This window comes from Strigops habroptila, chromosome 15 (genome assembly GCF_004027225.2).
Source record: "Strigops habroptila isolate Jane chromosome 15, bStrHab1.2.pri, whole genome shotgun sequence".
Classification (NCBI taxonomy): domain Eukaryota; kingdom Metazoa; phylum Chordata; class Aves; order Psittaciformes; family Psittacidae; genus Strigops; species Strigops habroptila.
The window spans coordinates 6,704,618-6,724,121 of record NC_044291.2 but is presented as its reverse complement, the minus strand read 5'-3'; the positions used below and the strand labels follow the sequence as shown (position 1 = coordinate 6,724,121).

Sequence of the window (19,504 nt, the reverse complement as noted above, 5' to 3'; positions counted from 1 at the left end):
CTCCAGCATCACCCCGGCCCCATCGCCTCCCGATGCGGTACCCGGGGGTGCCCCTGCCCCGCAGAGCCGCGGAACCTGCCCCTCGGAGGCTGGATCTCTGCTCATTAGCTGCTGTTTGCTGAAACCGGATACCTGGGGCACCCCCGCCAGGGAGCCAAGTCCCTGCCTGCAGCTATTTAAAAGGACAAGGGCAGCCTTAGAATTCCCACCTCTTTCACATCCATGTCCCTCCCAGCGCCCGGCCGCAGCGTCTCTTCACTCCTGGATCCCTGCAGTATCCATGACCCACGAGTGGAGCGACGGCCCGAGGGGTACCTGCCCGAGCCAGCCCTGGGGAAGGATTATCTGTTGAATTTGGGGGGACCTCAGCCTTGCCAGAAAGCGGGGGGGCCGTGAACCCCAGCACAGGAGACACCCTGGGACAGGAGGGAGAAAGGGGTTTGAGTGGTCGTTTTGGCTTTTTGCCTCCTTTTTGTCCTTTTTAATTATTATTATTTTAAGAAATAGAAATTGTTGTAAGCTGCTGGGACAAATGAATGCCAATGAACATGGGGCTGCGAGGGGATGCTGCCCAGCCTCTCGCCTCGCTGCAAAGTAAGTGCCCAAGGCAGGGATGCTGTGCAAGGGGAAAGGGAACAGGGCCAAGGGGGCACCCAGAGGTGCAGGGAGGAGTTGGGAGGGCTCAGTGTGATGGGTTGCCCTGAGGGTACCCCACAGAGCTGAGGAGTTTGCTGTGTCCTGGTGTGGAAAAGAGGGACCTGTTGGTCACCTCAGGGTGCGCACAGTGGCAGGGTTCCTGCTTGGATGGACTTTGCCAGAGCTGGAAGAGGAGGGAGCACAGGGATGAAGGTTTAATTCATGTGCAAAAGTCCCCTCTGCTGGCAGAGCTGGCTAAAGTGGACTTGGGATCTGATTTATACTTATGGACCTTGTACAAGAAAACTCATTCCCCTCTCCCTGTACTCCCGGCTGCTGCTTCCATAATTTGGTGCTAGGAGGAGGGAGGGTGATGCCACCACTTAAACCCCTTCCCTGTGGGACCAGGGTGAGGATGGGAGCAGGGATATGGGGGGCTTTTCTCCTGCTAGCCTAAGCCCACATTCCATATGCTTCCAACCAGTCCAAGGGAAAAGCCAAGGCAGACACCTGGTAACAGGGTCCTCTGCCAGCCCATGGTGGTTTAGGTGGAAGGCAGCGGGCTCACAGCCCCAAGCAGTGAGAGGAGAGGAGCAGCCCCCTCCACCAGCATCCTCCTCAGAGCAGGGGCCTGTGCCTTCCTCCATGGAGCCTGGGAGGGTCTTCATCGCTTCTCAGCAGCTCTTCTGGCCAAAAAGAGTTTCTTCTTTATTAATTATTTATTTACTTTGTATTACTATTTTCTTTGTAAGTGCTTCAGTGTTACAGAGGAGGGCAGCAGAGAGAGGCTGCGGAGACATCCTTAAATCATTTTCATTTCTCCAAATCTGCCTTTTCCTCTTCTCTCTAAGTCCAGAGGAGAGATCCTTTGGGGGGGGGGGGGGGGGGAGGCACATCTGCACTGCAAAATAAACAATAATTACAACCACCAACCAAACAACAAAGTAACAGCTAAGAAAAAAAAAAACAACCAACCAAACACTTTAAATCAAGGACTTTTGGAAATCAGAGATCACAGAAATTGTACCATTAATAAGGAGGGGAAAGAAAAGAGGCAAGAAATCCAGCGACCATGGGCCAGCCTGGCTTCCTAGCGTGTACTTTCTGTTCTCTCTCCTTTTTCCCAAGGTAATTGCAGTCTGCCGAGAGGGAGTTAAATGGGATTAAAAGATCTGTGTAAGCAAAAGGACCCAGAAGAGAAGGAGGAAGGAGTGAGCCGTCCGGGCCAGGGGGTGTCTTTGACACAGCTGAGCCCCTTAGAGAGGCAGAGAGCTGAGCTCCTGGGAAGGATGTACCCACAAACCGGCCTGTCCCCCTTTTTCTGATGGATTGCCGCAAAAATTGCCCGAAAGAGACAATGCACTAAACGTGATGGAGCCGGAATCAGAGCCGGTCTCCAGACTCAGAGCTACAGCAGCAGGCAGGGGGTGAGTACAAAGTCCGGCTTCTCCCGGCGCTTGGGGAAAGGGAATCCCGGGCGGGACGGGGGTGCGGGGGAGCCGGGAAGGGAAGAGAGGGTCGGGAAGCGAGCTCGGCTCCCGGGAATGGGCTGGGGGGGAGACATTCCTCTGCCAGGGAATGATGTGAAAACTCCTGGGCTGGAGAGGAGAACGAGCTGGGAGAAGGGAGGCCACGCTGCTGGAGCAGGAGAAGGGGGGGAGCGCGGCTGCGGTGTGCGGAAGGGGTGAGAGCTGGGGGCTTGGAGCCGGGAAAGGCAGGAGAACCCCCAAACACCCTTTACCCCCATTCCCATGCAGCCGGGATCGGAGCCCCCAGCCCGGGAACCGCTCCGGGGGGATGTTCTCCCCATGCGGGATGCAGGAAGCGGCGATCCCAGCGCCTGGCTCCCCCTCGCACACCTCCACCGGGCAGGGGTGAGGGTGTGCACAGCCTCTCTTGGGATATCGCTCCCCGACCCCGTTCCCTCGGCATATGGGGGCAGGAATACCTGGGATCATCCTCCGGGAAGCGGGAGAGCCGCGGGTGAGGAAGAGGGTGCTGGTGGCACGTTCCCCGCGTGTCCGCTGCACCCACGGGCGCACAATTGCTTCTTCCCATCCATATAATACGTGTGTATGTACAAAACCACCGCTCACGCACCCCTTTCTCGCACAGCTGGGACCAGCTTTTACTATTTCCATTGTTAAATCTGTTGTTGTTGTTGTTTTTCCTCCCGGCGAGCAGCAAAGGGTTAACCGCTGTTGGTTGCGTTGTCGGATGTAATGATGATTTACCGACACTCCCTTGGAAAAGGCTGGGATTCTTCTGCCTGGCAGTTGGGGAAAGTTGTGAGCAGGATCCCTCTGCTCCTGCCAGGCGGGGCTGGGAGATGGGATGAAAGGAGGGGGCAACGGGGCGATGGGATTTGGGAATACCCCCCCTCTTTGCACCCCCGGGTCACCCCGCTGCCGGCAGCCGCAGCCTGGATGTGGATGAATGTGCAGTTTCCTTTGTAGGCTGAGGCAGGCTCTCCCTGCCTGTGTCTGTGTGTGTGGAGTTATGTGGAGAGAAGCAGAACTGCTCCCAGGGGCTGCAAAGAGCTCTCCTCGAGGTTTTGTGGGGGGTTATGTTCACAAGGACCGTATTTCAGTGCTTTAGGGTGGGTTTTTTGTGCAGACGTGGCTACGGCATGCTTAGGGATGCTGGTAACTGCAGTTGCATCTTTTTGATGCTGGGCATAGTCTGGAGCGAAATGCTAGTGTAGGACTGTGTGAGGGGGTCTGTGTGTCAAAGATGAAGTGGAAAGGGGAGCACACAGATAAAGGTTGCTTTAAAAGACCAAGAGCAGCTTCACACTGCAGGGCCCTGGTTCTGGGGAGATACTTGGCACAAGGCACTGCCACTGCACAGAGCCCCGAGTTGTGAGCACGATGGAGAAGGTAACCACAGCCATGGTACAGATGAGGACGGGGACATCCTGCTTGAGTCCCAGGAGAATCAGACCCTGCTGAGGATGGGTTTAGGAAATGATGGACCATGCTGCTTGCTCGCTGCAGGTCTGCATCTGGTTTTGCATCTGTGTCCCAGGCCAGAGCTGTGCACGGGTTTTGTGTTGCAGTGCCATGGGAAATGTGTGCTTTGGTCTCTTCTGGTGACTCTGAGTGCGTGTGCCTTTTGTTCCCAGGATCTCCTCTGGTTCCAATACCCCACCAGCGTGCTGCTGATCCGTTCCCTCCTCAGCAGACGTCGCTTGCTACCCTTTGCATTATTTCCCGATGGGCTTTTTGGTGCTGGGCTTTGATTTGCTTGGCAGAGTGCTGTGCATCTTACCCTTCCCACAGCCGGATGTTCCTGTTGAGGCCGTTAGTCTTGGAGAGGGTCCTCTGAGTCAAGAGCTGGCTCCTGAGGCCACCCTTGTACCATCAAGATATCCTCTGGGTGGATGAGGGTTGTGCTGCCTGAGGGCAGCTTGTAACGGGAATGTTCTGGTGCATTCCCACATGGCATTGGGGGTCTCACTTATCCCAGTGCTCCTGCAGCATCCTCTGGAGCCAGGCTGGTGGCTGAGGAGCTGCCAGACGTGCAGGAGACCCATGGATGGGAGTGGGAAGCCTGGCTCACCAGGGAAGGAGAAGTAGTTGCAGTGCGTGCTGAAGCTTTGTCCTGGCTCGAGCAGCCAAAGCTTGTAAAACCAGAAGAACGCAAAGTTTTACAGGCTCTGCGAGCTCAAAATGTCCCTCTTGATCATTTCTGTTGGTGCATTTTTAGAATGCACAGGCTTATTAAACCACAGGAGAAGGTTCTGCATTCAGCCATGCATTGAGCACATCTCCAGACAGCAGCACTCAGCTGTGGTTGTGCCACCTTGGCCCCTTCCAGCCCTGATGCTGCATGCTGGCCATGGAGGAGGTCTGGTTGATGCTCCTGGGTGCTTGCTTGCTGTCACAGCCCTGGGCTGTTGGTGTGATGCTGCTCTGGGCTGCCTGGCCCATGTGCTGGGTGAGGAAGCTGCATGCGTAGCAGTACAGCACCCAGTGGGTCAGCCCCAGAAAGGCCTGAGCGGGCTGGAGGAAGGCACAGCTCCTGTTTTAAGAGGAACGGACCATTGCATGCAAGCCAAGCAGGTGATCTGGGCATGAATTATAGCACTGCTGGACGAATTCAGCTATGGGAGCAATAGGCAAGCAAATGATGTGTGTGTGCTGGGTGCCTTGGGATAGCAGGGAGGCAATTGCAGAGGTTCTTGGAGCTGTGTCCCAGGAGGGAAAGGCAGTGTCATAGCCAGGGTTGCAAGCTGAGGTCCAGTGTCCAGGTCTCCCCCTCCAGCTGCATCAGTGTGCCCCTCTGAGCAGGTCCCTTTAATAAAGCTCCAGTTTCATTCCCCTTCTGCGATGGGTCAGGGGGATAAAATCTGTCCTGATTGAAACCAGTGTTTATGGAGGTTTCATTATTGACCAAGAGTTGCCCAGGTCTTGTGCATAGGGGGTTGTAGGAAGTCTCTGACCAGAGACAGACACTGAGCATGTGGGTCCTTTCCCCTCCCTCTTTCTTTGCCAATTTGTTGGGGGCATAAGTAGAAATGATGGACGCTTAGTGAAGTGCAAATGGAAACAATGGGGAATTCTATACGGCTCTGCCAAACCCCATTCACAAAATGAAGGAATGCAAAGGCGCTTGTTGGAAGGACAAAAAGAGGAGTTAGATGACAGATCACGCTTAGCACTTCTGTTTGTCGAGGGCTCCAGTTACTAACTGAGAACACAAAGGCAAGGGCCAGTAGTGAGTGTTGTCACTTCACACAGCAGCAAAGTCAATAACGCAGGCAGAGAGGGGTGGGGAGCAAAGAGGAGACCGAGTAATGGGTTGTCAGGGAAGATCCCCTGTTGGGAAGCTGCTGGGAAGTGTATGGAGGGTGTTTCAGTCGTCACAGCCGTGTCAGTCCTGCATGTAGGATGTGAGGGGCTGGTTAGCTCTGGGCCAGCTCTGTCCAATGAATACCCAAGCTCTAATTCCCAATTAGGAGGACAAGGACCAGCGGTTTGAAACCTGTCCATTCCTCTGCCTGCAGATATCAGCATAAACCCACTGAAAGAATAAGGTGTGAGGTGTCTGCAGGATGGAGGGTTGGCCACGCTGATGCTTTGTCTCCCTATTCTGCATATGCAGATCTGCATTTCCCTCCTGGAGAAGGGAAAATGAAGAGGAGGTGTAAGTTCTGGGGGAGGAATACCACGTCTTTATGCATCCAGACCCTCCTGTGCCTGGCTGATGTGCAGGCTTTAGGAGAGCGAAGCTGCTTTGCAGTAGTTGAGACCTATTGCTGTACCATTGCCAGGAGCAATGTCCCTCCCCTTTGTGAACGATTGCTGCCTTTTGTCAGCCCCCGATGGGTCCCTCCTCTGATACCGGGGGCCTCCGAAGGAAGCAGCAGCTTTTTCTGGGCTGCAGTTGCAGATAGATCCTACAGGCACAGCACTGAGGGCATTTTCATCCTGAATTAAGGTTAGATTGGGCGGAAATGGTGCCAGACAAACCCTGGGAATTCCTGGCTTTGCACACATGCTCCTAGCTCTGGGGCAGGGTGGAAGAATTCAGATGTTCCCATTTAGAATCACCCCAAGGATGGGTTGGAGTCTGGTCAAGAGAGTTTCCCATACTAGCTCCATTTGGGCTACTGGAGTCTCCAGTAATAATGGTGGGACAATCTTTGTAACCCTCTTCTTTGTACTCTGGTCAGAGCACTGTCAAACTCAGGCAGCCACACTGATGTCCCACATCATCTTCTTCCCTTATGGCTTCACATGCAATTAATTTCTACTTGACATCTATAAATCAGGTTTGGTAAACATGCTTCTAGGAGGAGCGGGATGGATTCTGGGTGCTTTATGTACTTGATGCTGGATGGTATTTTGGGGGAGCTTTTTGAACATTAAAATCTTATAGAGGGGTACTGAATTTCATTCTTCCCCACTTAAAATGAACAGTTTCTACATCACCCTTAGATTCCTCAGTATTTTTTTAAATGACCATGGAAATATATGTCTCTGGACATATCTGCTTGTGTGCTTTCTTCTTTGTCTTAAAGATGGAGATGCTGAATGGGGGTTCAAAATGAATGCCATTGCAGTCATCTCCCTTACCATGCTGGGCTTTGCAACAGCGCCTGTGTACACCAGACAAAATCTGTGACTGGAGGTGTAAATGGTTTATACTGCAGAAAGGGTCCAGCAAAGGGTTATGCAGGGTTGATACAGGGACATGTATGTAACTATATATTCCCATTGCTCCCTCCAGAAACTGAGGGTGAGAGGAGAAATAGAGTTTCCAGAAGCCCTGACAAGAAAGCAGAAATCTGCTCTGCAAAGGATGATACTAGTACAAAATAAGACTTCGACCCCAAAAGCTGGCAGTGGAATCGATACCATTGTGCAGTTTGAAGCCTCACTATGTAGGTTGTGATTTTTGTTTCTCACTGACTTATTGAAACTGCTTGGGGGTCTTATATCACCTCCAGTCTTGTGCAAAGGATCTTAAGTTTTCTCTTTGTATGATACACTGTCTGATCTATAGCTAGAAATGTAGATTTGCTTTTCTTGAAAACCCATTTTCCACATCCAGCTGGCTTTCTGGTCTTTTGGACAGAAAAGAATGCACCTGAGTGGAGGAGAATGGTGGGAGAATCATTTTTCCACCCTGCAAGAATGCAATTTCAAAGACATTTCCTCGCTATAAATGAGGGAGAAAACAAAATAAAGCCCATGAAACATTTTCCTCAGCTTCAACCTATCATCTAACCAAAAAATATGTCAAAATCATTTGGACTTCTTTTTTAAGAAAGGGGCAAGTCTTTTCATTTAAAGAAGCTGAAGTTGTTCCAACCAATTCCAGAAACTGCAGTATTGGCTGATCACAGCTATTTTACAGATTGCTTCAGCTTTGTCAAACTTGCACTTTTTTGGAGGATAATTCCTGACCAAGTCTTCCCTAGAGACTATTGTTTTACTACTGACCTTAGTTCAGTGCAGTACTTTATTCCAGTGGTTGTCAGCTAAGAACCGATATGTCCAAAAGGATTTTTCCTTTACTACTGCTCTTGAGGCTGCCACCTCGACTTTACTGGGGCTGTAGCAGCAAGACAAGCTGTGCACAAGCCAGCTGAAGAGGTGATAACTCTCCTTTAGCATCCAGGTCACCACTTGCTGCTCCCAGAAGTCTGATCATTGAGTGCTTGGTAAGAAGATGGCAAGCGAGCCTGGAAGCTGAAAACCCAGGGCATGCTTTTGCAGTTCATAGAATCATAGAATAGTTAGGGTTGGAAAGGGCCTTAAGATCATCTAGTTCCAACCACACACTAGACCATGCAACCCAAGACTCCATCCAACCTGGCCTTGAACACTGCCAGGGATTGAGCAGCTGTGTTCTAGTGAGCAGCTGTGATTTCATCAGGTCTCTGTATTGGTGCAGACCACCATGTGCAGAGACCTCCTATCCTGAAGCCCTGCCAGAAGTGGTACCTCAACCTTCTGGTTGCTTTCTGTGGGAACTCCTCAGGATGCTTATTCTTGGCTCCTACCTCCTCACTGGGAAGATGCTAAAAATCACCATTAAGGTTGAGAAGTGTTATTACCAGTCTTTGTGCTGCTTTGTCACTCTCTGTTGTCGTTTGCCATGCGCGTTTGGCACTGCTTAGTTCCCATGGACTGATCACAGAAGTTCGCAAACAGAAGTGAAGCAAAATTAAGCTGCATTCAGTAGCTTCAGTTTGCTATAAAGGGAGTTTGCACTGAGAAACTTTTAGGGTTCACACGAGCTTGCATAATATGTATTTAGGGGCACTTCTTCACCTAGTGACTAGCAATGGGATCCTCATTCTGATATTCAATAAAAGAAATGCCTTTAGTGGGTACCTCTTGATAGAATCTCTGTGGAAATCATTGCTTGTGGGATGATGCTGAGATAAAGGCAAGGCGAGTTTGATTGCTCTATATAAGGAGAAGAATCTTCCTTTATTATGGCTCCTCAAGCTGCTTATGCAATCCTGTCACTGCAGAGTCGTAACAGAAAAAGAGCCTGCATTATAAAAGCCTGCCATAATTACCAGCCCCATCAGTCACAGTTCTGCCATTTGGAACCTGTTTTTGCTTTTTCCATTAAGTTGGTAAACTTTGCCAAAGTGTCTTTCTTCAGCATTCTGGCACCCGGCCCCGCTCTCTGCTCTTACGGTATTGGCTGTGTTGAGGGGTCCAGGAGCAGGGCTGAGGCCAGCTGGATCCCACGCTGAGCATTCGTCTCCTTTATAGCCCCGTCAGTGTCACTGGAATGAAATTACGTGCTGGATTTTCCCCTACGGCTTGTTCCCTTCACTGTGCTGGTCAAGGAGGGCTTTGGAAGCCGATTTGGGTTGTGAAGGTATCCCTCAGAGAAAGATCTGGACTTTGTTAGGTGTGCTGTGTGTACCAGTGTTAGTACAAATCTGATCCACACCAGATGAAAGGTGTTATTACTGCTTTTGAGGATCCTGCTGCCCTTGGTGTTCATGTTGGTCACTCTCTTTCTCTCATCTTGCTGTGCCCCCATCAGGTAGTTGAACCCAGTTGATGATACCCAGCAAGGATCTTTGCTCCACACACATGTGGAATTGTGTCCACATCTTAACACTCCATTCTTGGAGGTGAGCATAGAAATGCAGGTTTTTCTATGAAGTTGATTTTAGCTTCTTTTAAGTCATATAAAGGCTGCTAGAGGCAGCCATGAAGAATCATCTGTTCTACTTCCCCTCCTGCATCCCTGCAATGAACTGGGACAACAGCTCCCTGTGGACCCAGCAATGTCTTCAGCCTGCCAGCCATGTTCAATGGGATGAAGCAGGCAGAAAACATCCAAGTCTCTCCATTTGGAGATCTCTTGAGCACAGTGAGGGTTTCCTGGTTAGCGTATGCCTGGCTATAGGACATGGCAGAAGAATACCATGATTTGGCTGTTCCAAGCTGGTTTTCCTTCATGCATAAACTAAAGCAGCCCCAGAGCTCCTGAACTGCGCAGCCCAGCATTAGGGTAATGGAAACAGCAAAGAACGATGTGGTCCATCTCATTTGGTTCCCAGCCCATGCAGAGCTGCTCCAGTATTTTGTCCCTTCAAGCCTTAAAATATAAGTTAGCGGCTGGATTCCTGCATGAGTTTTTACATTCAAGGCCAGGTTTCTTCGCTGATGTGTAAATCACCGTGGCTTCATTTTAGCTGTGGGAAAAGGGTCTCCAGCACTGAGTGAGGATCTGGCCTAGGGTAATATGTTGACTCAGAGGATGCTTTCTTGCGCTAAAGCTTGATGGCAGGAGAAGAGTGGCTTCTAATCCCATGTGATAAATGATTTCTCTTTGTCAGTTCCAAAGAGAGGAGCAAGCTGCGCTTTGGCATTGCTCTGCATATCTCGGTGTTAGCGCTGACTTGGCTGAAATGAAGAACAACCTGTGAATGTCCCACACTGCTTTCTTCTGGCTGAGGACTTTCTGTAGTTTACATTTTTGCCCCTCCAGCAGCCCTTGCTGATCAAGCTGTTAAATATCATCTCTAGAAGATGAGGGAATTCAATCTTCAAACTTTCCACTGTCAGCTTTAAGTGAGTTGGACCAAGGAGTTTCCTATGTTCGTTATTTGGCTGCAAATCAAAGTAGTTGGTGAGGGAAGGAGGGGGACTTCAGCTACCTTTCTGGTAAAAGCTTTCCTCTCTGCTGCTGCTTTTCAATGGCAGTTCAAGGCTTAAAGCTGAGCTAACAGGTTTGTCCAATTCCTTCTCAGGCATGAAGGGGTCTGCGAGAGCACTGTGCTTGGGAGTCTGCAGCTCTACCAAGCTAGTGAGAAAATCATTAGTGGCAACAGCAAAGTGCTGAGTGGTTAGAAACTGCTCCCATCTATGTATCTGGGTGTAAAAAGAGAAATAGATCCATGGAGGATTTTGTACATTTAGAGTATTTTTAAGCATGTAGTTAAAGCATTAGGACACGGAATTTGTTTGCTGAGATGAAGGCAACGTGTCACTGCATGTCAGCCCATTTTCTACCCATACCCTCAATAGACATCACATTCACTCCTGGCACGTCTTTTGACCTCTCAGTTTTTAATTATTTCTCCATCCTCTTGCATTTAGGATGTTCTGTCTTAGATGGGGCGAGTGCCAAAGAGTAGCAGTGGTGGCTGCTGGCCTGGCACTGATATCCCTGCATTTCAAAACGCTGGTCTGGTCCTAATTCAAGGCTTGATCAATGGCCCCTAATACCAGTATGAAAACATTCCACCGAATTCAGCAGGCTTTAGATGACTTTTAAGTAGTAAAATGAGATCTCAGTCAAAAGAAAGCGCTGTTCTGCTGAGCACTCATTCTCCATATCCCAAAGACATGCAGGCACTGACTCTGCTAAACTTGTGATCAAGGAGAAGACCCTTAACAGGGGGGCTAGTTTTTGTTACTAATATTGTATAAACTCATTATTTTCTCTTCCAATTTCAGGGGATTCTGCTTTCTCTGGACTGTATTATGTTTTACCTGGTTCCTGGGATTCACACAGGGAAATTCTGAAGGTAAATTGCACTTTTCTTTCTCTTTTCAACCAAAGTAAAAGCCAAATGCTTTAGTATAAATTTAGGACCATCATTTAGTAATCTCTGATCCTAGTGCACAGAATTAGATGCATTTATTGCTGATCTTTGCAGTACTGATGCTATAGATGATGCAGTTAACAGCTGGCAAAAGAACCAGGTTTTACAGGTGATTATGTGCCTCACAGGGTTTCCAGAAGTGCCTCTCGGTCTGGTGGAACTAGCGGGGTTGAAGCACTAAAATGTCATTGGCATCTACCTGCACTTGCTGGGATGTAACTGCTTTCTGAAAGTGCCCCTTGAGGCCAGAGCTTTAAGGAATTAAGCATCTCTGGCAGACAGGTTTTACCTTGACTTGAATGCAACCCAATCCTGCCTCTGCAGGCACACAGGATGTTGTGCATACAGAAATGATGTCAGTTCTAAAAGTAAAAGCAAATTTAAGGAAGAAATATGTTACAGTGGTGGTTAATAGTAGAATGACTGGTTCTGTCTCTGTGCTGCAGTGGGGGTATTCTATAAGGCAATGATTTCACACCTTCATCCTGTCTTTACGTCCCTTCTCCAGGCATCACTTTCCTAGTGCTGCTTGGGACAGGATAAAAAGTTGGGATATAATAATCAAAGAGATGGAAAGCTTCAGAGCCAAGAAAAACAATTATCTTTTACAGTTGATAGCAGGAGCTGAGCATCTCTGCAGCTTCTGTTTGTAAAGGAGCCATCTCCTCTCAAAATAGTAACACCTCTTCCACATGGATGCTTTACACAGGTACAGGCTGGAACTGAGCAGCTTCCTCTGCAACCAGTAGACAATAATAAGTGGACTAGCAGGCTCCAGGGCTCTCCTCTTAGTCTGTAAAACATGAAGGAAAAATAGCAAGTTGGTCAATGCTCAGCTGTAAGCCAGCCCATGGAGCACTTTTTTACAGGGGAAAAAGAAAATCCATCCCTGCCATCAGCAATTCTGAAAAATGTCATATTTTCCAACTTGTGCCTCAATGCAGAAGAGGTGAACATCTGGCTGAATCACTTAGTCAAGCAGTTTTCAGAGCAAGTTTTATGTCAGCTCATAAAGAGGCAGAACAAATACTGTGTCTTGGCATCTCTCTTTTCAAGGCAATTTTTAATATGCTGTTTAGACTCATCTCTATCCATCATTTTAATCCCATGATAATTATGGGTGGTGCTATGGCTTTTGATTTTTACCATGAACCTAAAAGAAACTCTCACTTTGCTCCTATTGTGTTATCTTAGTGTGGTGGATAACTCCTCTCTGAGATGCTTTCTCTGTGATGTTTGGTTTCTCCACAATCAGACAGGCTCTTCCTTGGGGTACCAGAAAGTCAACACTTCCAAGGAAGCACAGGCTGTAAGGAAACACTGGTGGCTTGAGGCTGTATTATCACTCAGAACTTCCAAACATGAGATTTACAAAAGCAACAAGGGCTTGTTTGTAGATCTCTGTGAGGATGAAATTAAGCCAATGCCGTGGGCTTTTGAAAACACTGTAGTTGTTACTATAAGGCTTAGGGGTCTTCCCGCACACTGGAAAATCAGGGAATGCAGAGGATGGTTTTCCCAGAAGTGTTACAAATCCAAAACATCATGAGGTTAGTGAGTTCATCTGATGTGCACTGACTAAGGGTCTGGGCAGTAACTTTTGGAAACGTAGTGTTTATTCAACCCAATTTTAGCTGTGGGCATCACATCTCAGCTGCTGGAATCTAGGAAGCTCTAAGTTATTCCTCTCCTGCCTTTTGGCTGTTTCTTGTAAAGCTTTTTGCGTGGGGAAACGGGGAGGGAAAGAGAGCGATGGAGCAGTAAAACATCCCCTCTTTCACAGATGATCATGTGGTTGTTCAGGAATCTCTGTGCATCTCACTTCATGCGCAGAGTCTGTTAGAAAAGCTTTTCCCAGTTGCCCAAGTGTTGCAACAGGAATGCTTGTAACTAGCTTGAAGGCACCTGGGACCAGGCAGCTCGAAGTGAATGTGTTTTTCAATACGTGTTTTGATGGAAAAATCTACAGAGGGAAAAATCTGAAGGGGAAAAAATGCTTTGCTAAAGTTGGAGCTATTTAAGGAGGCCAAAAATTACCTTGTGTTTTATGGTAGCTGATGACATCCCGTCATCCCAGGGGACGTGCCCCACCAGCAGTCAGCATGGGATGGAGAGGCAGATGGGCTGGGTGCACTGGAGACCTGAGCTGTGTGCCTGGACCTGGTGCTGGAAAGTCCACATTCATGTCCTGTATGAGGTCTCTTTTCATCAGGTTTTGCGTAGGCATCTAGAATTTGGCTCTACCTTAGTAGGTTTTGAGGCAAAGGAGTGGTTGTGTTTTTTTTCCTTTAAGCCTCGTTGGATGCAGTTGCATTGGTATTACAAACAGCAGCATCCTCTGAGCAGTGACACATTCTTATGTCTTTGCAGAGCAGCGACCAAATGAATATCTCCTGGAGTGTAAAACATCTCTGCCAGTAGAGACAACACTGTCTGTCTCTGGGAGAGAACCTAAAAGTACATGTACAAGTCGGAGGAGTCTTCCACCTGGTTTAAGTGGTAAATGTATTTCCTTAGGGCTAAATCCTGGTGCCTTTGATGTATGTGGCAAGGGTCCCACTTACAAAAGCAAGGCTTTGGCCTTTACTATTTCATGGGCTCTGGAAATAGTAAAGATTTGGAAATACGAAGATACTGCTGTGAATCCTCCATCTAGTGCAGAGAGGGGAATGCTTTACTTTTGTTATGCTGAGGGACAGCCCCGTTGGGCAATATGGCAATAAAACAGTGGAGGACCAAGGATGTCATAGTATGGGAGAAGCACCATTATTAACACTTGCACATGCTGTGCAGTAAGTTATTTGCTTTGCACAGAGTGGGAATATTTCCCTCCCCTTTCACATCTGACACATCTTCTCCATGGCAGTGTCTGCTAGAAATGAGTTAAGCTGCCTTAAAAAAGAAAGGTGAGACTAAAGCTGAGCCCAGACAAAGTAAATATTGATTGACTTGTTCTTGCAAAAATGGTCAAGGTTTTTGCCAAAGTCAAGGAACAGAGGTTTCCTCGTTATTCTTCTCCCTTCCTGGCCAGCAACATTACAGGGCTCAGACTGGTTGAGTCTACAACCCTTCTGGACGACGCTGAGGATATCTTTTAAGTGCCAGTTCTCCAAGTATTGGGTGTTATGCTGAATATTTAATAGTTAAGAGTAAAATAAGCCGAATTCCGAGACCCCTTTAGTAAAGGAGCTTGTTTTTTCTTTAGACAAACTTTGATTTACTTCTTTTAATCAAGGAAAGCTACAGTCCCATGGTGTTAGCTGATGTGCCTACATGATGGACACTGCTGCATTTGATTGTTAAATGCTTAACTTGCAAGATCAGCATTTGGATTATACAGCCCAAGCGAGCTTCCCCAAAGAGCACTTAAACGTGAGAGTCACAGAGTAATGGGGATTTGGACAGGGAAGAGGGAAGAAAATAGTTATCCTAGATCATTTTCAACAGTCGTAGTGTAATGGTAATCACTACAGCCTTTCTTTATCATAGAATCTTTAAGGTTGGAAAAGACCTTTAAGATGACCAAGTCCAACTGTTGATGTAACGCTGCCGGGTCCATCACTGAACCATGTCCTTAAGTGCCACATTTGCATGTCTTTTAAATACCTCCAGGGATGGTGGCTCCCACTTTCCTGGGCAGCTTATTTCAGTGCTTGACATACCTTTTGGTGAAGACACTTTTCCTAATATCCAGTCTAAACCTCCCCTGGTGCAGCTTGGGGCCATTATCTCTTGTCCTATCACTTGTTACTTGAGAGAAGAGACTGACCCCACCTCGCTCCATCCTCCTTTCAGGTAGTTGTAGAGAGCGATAAGGTCCCCCCGAGCCTTCTCTTCTCCAGACTAAACCCCCCCCAGGTCCCTCACCCGTTCCTCACCACACTTGTGCTCCAGGCCCCGCACCAGCTCTGGTGCCCTTCTCTGGACCTGCTCCAACACCTCAATATCTCTCTTGTAGTGAGGGGCCCAGAACTGCCCCTCTTGTAGTGAGGGGCACAGGATTCGAGGTGCAGCCTCACCAGTGCCAAGTACAGGGGACAATCACTGTCCTCCTGGCCACACTAGTGCCGATACGCGTAAGTAACATCTTATTAGACCAAATGATTGAGCTGGAGTAAGAGAACAACCTTTTGGGTGCATCAGCACCTTTTTCAGGTTTGGGCACATTTACCTCACAGGGACCTCAACATCTTCCCCAGTTCAGTAGTTTAGCTGAGACTGCCGCCAACTGGCTCCAGTCTGAGTTGCTGCTGCCTGTTAATCTGCCTTGAACTTGGAGCTATGTGTGACTCCTGTTAGACTTTGGGGCCAGAAACCAGAGGATTCTGCACGTCTGTCCATTGTGGACTTCTCCTGGGGTTGATGGAGAAAGGACATCAATCCCTCTCATCCTGTCTTGAACAAGGCACCTATCTCCCAGGTGGCAAATGCTGGAGGCAAGTCTTACCTCTTCTGCTCGGCAGCCTCTGTAAGTCATTTCTCAGCCCTCCACAAACCAAGTCTGGTTCCTCCAACCTCTTAAAATAAGACTGTAAGATGATCTGCTGGGAAAATCTACTGCTTTGAGAACCTGAAGTGGTTCAGTGCAATCTAGGTGCAATCATTTCATGCTGGGAGGCACCTTTGCTTCCCTAAACTCCTCAGAGTCTCAGAGATCAAAAGCTCCTTCCTACTAATTTGGAGACACACAGATACAAGGCTTTTGCTCCCTTCGAAAGTTCCGTTTCTTGCCTTCTGGGGATATAAAATTTTGCAATCCCAGCTCAGTCTGTTGTTCAAATTCCTTTCCAGCTGTGTGGTCAGCACTCGGCATTAAATCCCAGAGAAGTGGACTATTGGTGCTCAGTGGGACATTTCCTTGTAGTGAGGTCAGCTCCCTCCAGAACATCTGGAGCTGGTCCCTAGTGGGACAGGATGGCTAGGCCAGGCACACACCATGGAGCTGACGCATTTTAGCAATTGCTGGTAACCAAGTAGAGCATGCACTTGCTCCTAACATGATGTGCAGAAGAGCTATGTGCTCTTCATTCTGAGTGTTTGAATGTATATGTGTGAGAGGATGGTTGAGATTGCCTTTTTGCATGGACTGGTTTAATGTTTCCCACATCCACCCAGCCCTTGGGCTGCCCAACACCTCACATTGTCTTTATGCTTCCCTTTCAGATGTGGATGTTCTTCAAAGACTGGGCCTGTCAGGGAAAAGGCCATCGAGCGGATGGTCCTCATCACGTACAGTTCCTCAAGGAGTCATTCCTTTCAAATCAGGGGTCATCTTCACTCAGAGAGCACGCGTCGAAGCGCCACTCAGCACCATCCTCCCTGCAGGCTCCAGCACTGACCTGCTCCTGGTGCTGAGCCTCTGCTCCCACCGCATCAACAATGCTTTTCTCTTTGCTGTCAAGAGCAAAAAGAGGAAACTGCAGCTGGGCATCCAGTTTGTGCCTGGGAAGATCATAGTCTATGTGGGCCACAAGCGCTCTGTATATTTTGATTACAATGTCCATGATGGCCAATGGCACAATATGGCCATCAACATCCGTGGCCAGACAGTCACTTTATTTACTTCTTGTGGGAAGCGCAGAGTACATGCGGATTTGCATTACAAAAAGGACGAGGCATTGGATCCACATGGATCTTTCCTCTTTGGGAAGATAAACCAGCACTCGGTGCAGTTTGAAGGAGCCATCTGCCAGTTTGATATTTATCCTTCCGCCAAGGCAGCTCATCATTACTGTAAATACCTGAAGAAACAGTGCAGGCAAGCAGATACCTACCGGCCAAACCTGCCTCCCCTCATTCCCCTCCTGCCCAGGGATCCCAATGCCTCCCCCAGTACCCCACAGCATATGGAGCCTTCACTGCAGGGTCTGAGAAACCTGACCACTGCTGCCTCATTGTTGGAGATTGGCAGGGTCACTGCACCCCTCAAGGCTCGGGGTTCAGGTACGACAACCATTGCATGGGTATCATCCCCACCATCACTGCCAAGACTGACAACCAAAGCCACAAAGGTCACAGTGGCCCCATCTCCTGTTCCATTGAGTACTGAATCACAGCCACCCACCAGTTCGCTCCCTCGGGGCACGGTGACAACCCTCAGGGTGTCCCGTCCCACTCCCAGCACACGCATGGAGAAAACTCCCATTCCCACTGCCAAAAAGGCCCCACCAACAAGCCAGAGCCCTGCCATGGCCAGGGGGAAGGAGTCCAAGCAAGAGACCAAAAAGAAGATCAACCAAAACCCAACCATTGAGCCCTCTAAAGCACCCAGTACCGTAAAGCCAATGAGGAGGGTGACTGATAACACAACCAGCAACATCCACTTTGTGACCCTAAGACAGAACCCAACCAGTGTGCCTGTTCCAAAGAAGCACGTGCCGTCCCCCACCAGGAAAGTGGATCCTAGTAACACCCCTCTGGTGTACACCAAACTGCCCCTGGGGTCTGCCCGTCCCATCTTGAGAGCCAGGGCACAGGCCTCCAACCTCACAACCCCAGCTGGCACTGATGGCTATCAAATCTTTGACCCGCTCGGACCCACTCCGTTTCCATTTTTACTGGGATATCCAGGAGTGAAAGGAGAGAGAGGACCTCAGGTAAGTTCAAGCTCTTGACGCTGACTGTTCTCAGTCACAGCTCAGCTGAATGGTTGGCACACCATAACCTAGAAGGATTTCTATAAAGCACGAAGAATGTGACAGCTCAAAACATCAGCCAAGCACTATTATATTCCTGATTATCACGATTTTAGCACGTATCTTGCTGTAAACTCAAGTGCTCTGTGATGGTGGATGCTCCTAAAGTTTCTGATTAAAGTTATTGTTTAATATTAGATTTGAGAAAAGGAAAAAAAGGGAAAAAATTGATTCCCACCTTCCTTCCTGCAAGTTGCTGCTTAATTTTGATGGTTAAGTTGGGGCTCTGTTCCTCACCCCTGGTTTTTCTCGGGGCCAGGAGGGCAGAACTGCTGGTCACCTTCCAAAGAAAGCTCAAGTGGCTCAAAAACATGCCACAGAGTATTTATTACTTAACACTGGTTATTAATCTGTTATGTACCCAAAATTCCCATTTCCAAAAGTGTCCCATTCCAGTAAATGCAAGTACTGAGATTGCTCCAGGATTTGCTTTTTTTAAACAAACTCTCCTCTCTTTTTCTAGTGTGAGTTAGTTTCTTTTTATTATTACTCAGAGCCTGCATTTAAAACGTGCGAAGAGCTTCCTTTATAAATTTAACTACTGCATTCCACACACAATAACCACTCTCAGGGTGTATATCTTGGCCATCATAAAAGTATACACACATTTTGTAATGCTAAAAGCAGTCAGGCCACACTAATTATCTGCTAGCTGCTTTTTCTTTAAGTGCAAGAATGCAAACAGGATCTTTAAACTGGCCAACTTTTAGGAGGATTTGGTGTTCCAGCCCGAGCCTTTCATTATATTGTGTATATGAGGGGTTGTACATGTAAAAGAAGTTTCTCCCAGACGGAGTCTTGGGTTGCCAAGTTCCAGCCTAGAGCAAATTATTACAGCTGACTTCTTAAAATAGTGAGAGAAGGGTTTACAATGGAAATACTGAGGCTGGCTGAAGGAACACAATCAACAGCACTGGTGCCTGCAGATGTGCTGCTTGTCTTGCAAGTGACACCTAAAGTGAAAACGGTTGTTTTCCCTAAGGCCCTGGTGAGTGCTTACGTTTTAGGTTTGCATTTCCTGCCTGTCCTATTTCAGAGCAATGTGGTGATTTCTCCCCTTGTAATTTGGGTGGGGAGTCACCATCGGGTGTGTTTTGTTCGAAGGTTCTCACTTTGAGAGGTGAAGATGCTGCCCTGGGCAGAGGGATGCAGAACTGCACTCCTGCCTGACTTTACAGGCACATATCCCTGACGTGGGCTTTGTGTTTGGAGAAGCTTTGCTAAATCCCTGAGTAGACAGAATGAGCTTCAGTGGTTTTTCCTTCTGTGTTTCATGGAGAGTCATTTCAGGCATATTTCCAAGAGGAGAAATGAAGCAATTCTGAGCTGCTCTTAAAACACTGCTTACCTGTAAGGACTAAATCAGGGTGGACTGCTCCAAGCCCAATGAAATCCTGACCTTTCCCACCTTATTCCCCTGCAAGTGTCATGAGGGTGACCGAGCTCCAAGCCCCTACTTCTTCCTGCAATGTAAAGAGCTTGTTATTGAACCGGAGTGGAAAAGCCCTCTCAGCTTGTGAATCACAGCAAAGAAACAGATTCAAGCTGTGGAGGGCTGAGGGAAGAGATGGCAGGATTT

General features: G+C 48.3%; 1 protein-coding gene across 2 annotated transcripts in view; it reads left to right on the top strand.

Moving 5' to 3' along the window:
- Nucleotides 1–1,482: 1,482 nt before the first annotated feature.
- The window catches only part of LOC115617228 (collagen alpha-1(XXVII) chain-like), a 154,861-nt gene continuing 136,839 nt past the window's right edge, over nt 1,483–19,504 (top strand). For both annotated transcript variants that reach the window (XR_003994535.1, XM_030507476.1), the window contains exons 1-3: nt 1,483–2,063; nt 11,082–11,152; nt 16,394–17,826. Coding sequence is in view for 1 of the 2 variants with exons in the window: in XM_030507476.1 (XP_030363336.1) it covers nt 2,008–2,063; nt 11,082–11,152; nt 16,394–17,826 (1,560 nt within the window). In the remaining variant the exon portion in view is untranslated. The remainder of the gene's footprint in view (nt 2,064–11,081; nt 11,153–16,393; nt 17,827–19,504) is intronic.